The sequence below is a fragment of the Trypanosoma rangeli genome, assembly GCF_003719475.1.
Source record: "Trypanosoma rangeli strain AM80 chromosome Unknown Tra_15.4_contig_00580, whole genome shotgun sequence".
NCBI classification, from domain to species: Eukaryota; Euglenozoa; class Kinetoplastea; order Trypanosomatida; family Trypanosomatidae; genus Trypanosoma; species Trypanosoma rangeli.
In genome coordinates, this window is record NW_021706329.1 from 1,715 (window position 1) to 7,925 (window position 6,211).

At 60.1% G+C, this 6,211-nt stretch overlaps 5 protein-coding genes across 5 annotated transcripts in view; 3 read left to right on the plus strand and 2 right to left on the minus strand.

Moving 5' to 3' along the window:
• Positions 1 to 365, minus strand: part of TraAM80_09422 (uncharacterized protein) — a gene marked incomplete at both ends in the record, with an annotated part of 465 nt that extends 100 nt beyond the window's left edge. The window contains one exon of the mRNA XM_029386104.1: positions 1 to 365. This exon is cut by the window's left edge and continues 100 nt beyond it. Within this exon, the coding sequence (XP_029234028.1) occupies positions 1 to 365 (365 nt within the window).
• Positions 366 to 948: 583 nt separating this feature from the next.
• TraAM80_09423 (cullin-4B) lies at positions 949 to 3,741 on the plus strand (the record flags this gene model as incomplete). Its single annotated transcript, XM_029386105.1, has 1 exon — positions 949 to 3,741. One exon carries the CDS (start codon positions 949 to 951, stop codon positions 3,739 to 3,741), a length of 2,793 nt encoding a protein of 930 aa, XP_029234029.1.
• Positions 3,742 to 3,896: 155 nt separating this feature from the next.
• TraAM80_09424 (uncharacterized protein) lies at positions 3,897 to 4,262 on the plus strand (the record flags this gene model as incomplete). Its single annotated transcript, XM_029386106.1, has 1 exon — positions 3,897 to 4,262. One exon carries the CDS (start codon positions 3,897 to 3,899, stop codon positions 4,260 to 4,262), a length of 366 nt encoding a protein of 121 aa, XP_029234030.1.
• Positions 4,263 to 4,509: 247 nt separating this feature from the next.
• TraAM80_09425 (uncharacterized protein) lies at positions 4,510 to 5,664 on the plus strand (the record flags this gene model as incomplete). The annotated part of the gene is made up of 1 exon (XM_029386107.1): positions 4,510 to 5,664. The coding sequence occupies one exon, from the start codon at positions 4,510 to 4,512 to the stop codon at positions 5,662 to 5,664; it is 1,155 nt and encodes a 384-aa protein (XP_029234031.1).
• Positions 5,665 to 5,829: 165 nt separating this feature from the next.
• On the minus strand, positions 5,830 to 6,211 carry TraAM80_09426 (uncharacterized protein; the record flags this gene model as incomplete). The annotated part of the gene is made up of 1 exon (XM_029386108.1): positions 5,830 to 6,211. A coding segment is annotated over one exon (382 nt), but the record flags the coding sequence as incomplete, so codon positions are not given.

Here is a 6,211-nt window from a genome sequence, read left to right on the forward strand (position 1 = left end):
AATGGTGCGAGAGCGAGAGGCGTCGGCCCGCCTCCGCCACTAGCCGAGCGGTATTTCACGTCTAATGGCTTTGGTATGGAGCACTTTACGCGTGGTTCGGATGCAGTGCCGTTTGGCAGTGGCGTTGAAACGACCTTAACGATGGCCGCCTGAGACGAGAGCGATGGTGCACCGCGCATGCCACCGATTGGGGCATTTGTGGCCACGGCCTCACCAGGCAGCAGTGACATCCTCGTTAGCGCCAGAGCGTGCCTGTGGCCGCAGTGGCAAGGGATATTTTGGCCTGGTGACCTGAATGGACACGTAAGGGAAGGAGAAGGAACCGACACTTGTGCTGGCACCACCACAATGCTCGGGAGTTGCATGTTGTGAGAATGCGATACGTGTATGTGTTTTTACCTTAACTCGGCGTTCATGACGAGGTTATTCCTTTCTTTCGTCCCCCACCACCACCACGTGTTTGTACTTTGTTTGCGTGCTTTCGCTTCTCGCACTTCCTCTCCATCTCGCGCGGGCGTGTGTGCGTAGCGAGTGATGTGGTGGTGCCATCACTCACGGCGTCAGTGGGGTGGTCGTTTTATTGCGCCGCTATTCCTGTTGCCACGACGACTATTAACAGCCAGGCCTGACAGCAAAAAAAAAGCGGGGCTTTCTTCAGCGGCAGGGTGGGCCCTCACGTGAAGTGCGGTGGCAGCACGTAACAGCCTCCCCCGCCCCTCACACTGACGAGCATACAGATGGCATGCTTGCAAAGCGGTGATGCGGCGGTGGAATGCCTATTCTTTTTTTTTCCATTTATTCACTCACTCACTCTGTAGCAGGTCAGTAGTTCACCCTTCTTTCTGACTTGAGTCACCTTCACGGCGGCGCGCTTTGGGGTCGAGCTGCTTGTGGCGCACAAGCAAGTCTGTGGGGGGTGGGGGAGGGGGGAAGCAGCCACGCACGCAGATGCCGGTGGAGGCGTGCGGTGACGTCGAGGAGGCGACGACGGGAGCGCGGCCATGTGAGGAAGTTGTCGCCACTCGCCTCCGCGAGGCCTACGCTGCGTTGGACCGCGCCAGCTTCGATGCCTCCGGTGTGCAGGCCCTCTCGCCCCGCATCCCATGTGCCTCCAGTCTGCTGGAGACATTACCGTGTCTCCGCGAACTCTGCACGGTGACGCTTAACCTTGAGGTGCTGCTGCGGTGTCGCAATGAGAACGCGCTTTATGCAGTGCGGGAGAAGTACCTGAGATGTCACAGGTACATCTTCCACACCCTCAACGGCGTGCACGACATTCACGGATTCCTGCGGTACTGGGTGAGGGGTGTGGTGGCCTACGAGTTTTGCGAGATGCAGCGGTACATGGACGGCGGCTGCTGTGATGACGCAGAAGCACGGGACGGTGAGCAGGGAGGAGTGGAGCGGGCAATAGAACATGCTGTCGAGTTGCGAGAGGCACTGCATCGTCTCCCCAAGCTTGTGGCATTTTTGTTTCCGGTAAACAGCCGACAAGCTGAGATGCGGGGAGGTGGTGACGTGATGAACGAGGAGGTGAGGCATATTCTTAATGAGCCGACGAAGCAGCAGGTTCTGCGGCGTCTTCTGATGGAGGTCCTGCAGAGCCGGCGTGAGTGGAAGTTTGGCGTGCCAAGCTGTGAGGCCGTCGGTGCTGTGCGCCACGGGTGCCCCAACACTAACGCTCAGCTGCATGACTTGCAGGGGCCAAAGAAGCGGCTGCGGCAGATGCCCACGAATTTTGCTGTTGCCATAGCTGAGCTTCTTCAGCTCCAGCCGCAGCCGGCACGAGGTGCGGAGAGGCTTCTCGTGACCACAGTCCTGCAGAGTGTCGTGCAAGGCTGCCGAAGCTTCTTTCCGCGGGAAGCGCTGCTGTCGCTGCTGCACTTTCACACCTGTGAGGAGGCACGCCACGTGTTCCTTGTCAAGATGTGGCCGCAGTATTGGAACAGTGAGCTGGCGATGACGCGAGAGCTGCCCGGTGTAGTGGAGGAAGGCGTGAAGGGCCTCCTCACCAAACTTGTGTTCCTGTGGGAGGCTGGTATTGACGCGCCCGTGCATGGGCCCCTCAACACCGTATCAGGCCTGCAGCACTGTTACGTCTTTCACCTGCTGCGGGTGACGCTGCGGCCGCTCCTCGAGGAGCTGTTTGCCCTCGACGCCACATTCAAGGAGAGTGCAACGCGCGGCCCTCTCATGGTGCTGCTGGGCATCGCCCAAGGCATGGCGTGCGTGGAGACCCCGTCGCAGGGAGCGCCGCAGCTGTGGGAGCAGGCTGGTGCCGGCACCGTGCTGCTGGGCGAGTTCCCGAGGGAGGTTGGGTACGTCGCGATGGCGGAGGTGTGCCGTGGGCTGCTGGAGGCGCGACTCACCGCCGCGGTGGAACACTTCCTTGGCAGCGGCGACCTTACTGAGGAGCAGCGGGGGCCGCGGCTGCTTGCCTACCTATTGCGGACCGAGCGCGTGTTTTGCCTCCTGTGCGAGGCGCAGTCACTGGGGGCGAGGATGCGCGACGATGGTGGCGCCATGGCCTGCTTCTACAGCATTGTGAAACATGCTGTCGCCAACCACCCGCACCGAAGCCGGGGCGCGGATGTGTTTGCTGACACTCTTCTTGAGAGCATGCAAACTTATCTTCTGCAGAGGGGCCGTGAAAGGGCGGCGGGGGCAGCGCTACTGCTACGCAACGAAGACGAGTTCCTGTCGGCCGTACGGCTCACGCAGAGCGTCATCTCAACCGATAGATACCTGCGGGTGTACAAGGAACTTCTTGCCTATCGACTGCTCTACTACACGGTGAGTCGGGCACGCGACGACGGGCTGGACGCGGCAGAGGCACGACGAGAGAAGGTGCAGGCGGAAAAGGCGGCGTGCGAGCACCTCCAGGAACTATTCCCGCTGGAGTGCGACACCGTACGGCAGATGGTTCAAATGTGCCTAGACATGGAGGCAGGTGAGGAGGCACAGGCGGGGCACGACCCGCTAGCGCCGCAGGACGAGCAGGGGGGGGCCAGTGAGGAGGTGGCTGTCCGGCCCATGTTGTGGCTTCTTTCCCGCCGCGCGTGGCCCTCGTACCCTGTGCTGGAAGATGCCCCACAGCCGCTGCTGCGGGCTATGCGTCAGTTTGCGCGCGTCTACCATGCACAACACAGGGGCCGGCGCATTGTATGGCTTCGCACCTCCATGGAGACCATCACCTTCACCGTGGGCTACCCGCAGGCGACGAAGCTCATTGTGGGTTCGCTGGAACTGTTTAACATCTTCCACTGCCTCAGTGAGGCGGGTGCCGCCGGTGCACCGTGGACGCTTCTCGCCCAGCGCATTGGCAAGGGGAAGACGATGTTGCAGCGGGGGCTGAAGAAACTCCTCAATGATGGTTTCTTTACGGTGCAGGCAGACGCTGAGGAAGAATGCGTTGCACTGAATGCCATCTTCACCTCACACCGGCCGCGCTACCACTTTCTGCAGCAACCGCCGCGGGTTGGGGCGCTCTCAGAGGTGCCCCGCACAATCATGGAGGAGGCGCATCTATCCCACACCGGCGCCATTATGGCGTCAGTCATCAAGCATATGAAGCGCGTGCGCGCCTGCATGTACGACGAGCTTTTCCGTGCGGTGCAGCAGCATAACCCACAGTTTCAGCTTCAAAACAGTGAGTTTAAGATGGCACTGGAGACGCTGATTGAGAAGGAGTTCGTCGTGCGCGACCCGGTGCAGAAGCAGCGGTTTGTGTATGAGGCCTGAGGGTCTCTCTGTGGTGTGCGAGACAAACGTTTGTCTCTGCGTTGCAGCCCAAAGTCTCAGTGGGGGCAATTAGTTTGCTTCTCAGCGGCACTTTGGGAACCTTCGGGGGGAGAATGGTCGAGCCCACATAGTTATTTGCTTATTTATTTGTGATGATGTTTTTTGTTGCTGCTGAAAACGGTCCAAATGCAACAATGTTTGTCTTTGGATGCATCGCCGTAAAGGCTGCGGAAGAGAATTTGACACTTGGGCCCACCACCACCACCACCACCCAAAAAAAAGAAAAAGCCGACCCAGCCGTCTTAGCCCTGCACAGGGGTGGCGGTCGATGCGCCGCACTCAGCACTTCCAGTTGCACAGTGCTTTTAGTGAGTATGCGTAACATGAATTTGATCTGGACCCGCGATTGGCTAGTGGAATATGAGCCTTTTGGGGCCCATTTTATTGCGGAAAAAGAGGAAAATGAAAATTTATGTCCTTGCCGTTTTTTTTGTCCCTCTTTCTTTATTTTTTCCTCTTAGTCTGCTTTTATATTCTACTAGCGGAAACGTAAGGGTTGGGCGCTTTTTTACCCTCCCTGGCATTCGTGCTTCTCTCTCCCCACTCCGTTTCTGTGTGTGCGTGTGTGTCTTTTTTACTTGGCTTCTCCCTCTCTTTGTTTGGGCTGAGGAAGGGGTTTTGCTTCCTTTGGACCGCGTTTGTGTGTGTGTTGTCGCAGCTCAGTGTCACGTGGGAGTGAAATCAAAGGAAGGGCGGTGAAGCGCGAGGATGCAGGCGAAGGCGGGGAAGCAGAAACCCGCCACTGTGGCTCTCTCCGTCAAGTTATCCGCCGCGGCGCTTTTTGTGACCTCCACGCAGCGGCTTACAAAGGCGCACGGGCTTGTGTTTTTCGCCCTTCGGCGCGGGGAGACGGGGGTGCAGTGCAGTGCGTTGCCTGACCTTCTCGCTGCAAGCAGCGTGGAGACGCTACTAAGGCATGGCACGCTGGGGACGCTGAAGGGCACCGCAGCGCTGCGTCGCGCTGGGCACGAGTGGGGCTACCGCTGGAGGCACCCGCGTGCCGCTACGCAGCCGCCGCAGCAGCAACAACAGACGCATTGCCCCACGCATCCCTTACTGCCCGTCGTGCTGTTCACACTTTTGGCTGACATGGGCGTCACCAACGCCTCCGAGCCGTTTTCTGTGATTGGAGGTTTACACCCTGCCGTGGAGCTGTGGGAGGAAGTGGGGACTCCGCGCAGGCGTCCCCACACCGCAGCGCCCCTGCCTCCGCTGCATCCGCTCACCACGATATGCATCAACGCGCTCGAGGCCATCGCGGAGGTCACGGAGGAGCTCCCACCCGCGTCGGTGGCAGCAGCGGGGAAAGAAATCCTTCATCGCCAACGCGCGGCGAAGCGGGGACCCACCGTGCAGGAGGACGAAGAGGGAGAAAAGGGGACGGACCGCGCTGCAGTCAGCGGGGGCGCCTTCGCACCGCACGCCGCCCGGTTCTTTCTCTTGTCGCCGTATGCCCCTTACGCCGCGCTTTACAGAGCCGCGAACAAAGCAGGCGACTCCGAGAATTTGTTTTTCGGTGGGGAGGCGTGCGATGTACTTCTTGTGTACGCCTTCCCAAAGATGGGCGGTGGTGCCTTTGGAGCGACAGTTGTCTGCAACAGCCCCGAGGTTTGGGGGCGCCTGCGATACCAGCAGGCCAACGAAGAGAAGGGTGTGGTGCCAGGGATGCGCGGAGGCCACCACGAGGAGCTCTTCTTTATTGCGGCCACACTGGAGGACTACTTGCGCCTCGGCTCCGCCTTTGCCTGGGTGTACGGCTGGCAGCTCTGCTACGCACCACAGGGCCCCCCGCCGCGCTCCCTGCCGTGGCTGAAGCTCTTCGCTCCCAGCGCCCTCGCGGCGGCCATATCCATCGCCCTGTGATGGCACCGAGGAAGAAGCGAGACACAGATACGACACTACGGGGAGACGCGCCGCCGCTCACACATCGTGATGGCGACAGCCCTTTCTGTGCTCTCATTTTGTCCAGCTCCCTCGCTTTGTCGGAGTCCAACCCTGCTTTCCAGTCCATTTATTCCTGTCTCTGCGCTAGTGTATTGCGACGCTGTGCCCCGGGCCGACTGAAACGGCGAGTAAGAGGCAAAAGAAACAAAAGACGAAAGAAAAGGGGGAAAAGGCGGGGCCCAGCGGGAGGCGATAGAGGGGAGTCACCGCAGAGGAGCCATGGAGGCCCTGGGTATCGCCGAGGGTGCAAGAGGAGTCCCGGCAAACATGTACGCGATGCCGCTTAGCCGCGCCATGGAGTACGGCTTTGTGGCGCACTACAACCACACCGGCGACCCCGCGACGGACCGGCACGCGAACAACCTCAGCTTCACGAGCGAGCAGCTTTGGTGGCTGGCGACGAACCCCTTGTCGCTGCAGGTGCACTTGAACGGCTGGGGCGGTGTCGGGTGGGACGCAGCGGCGC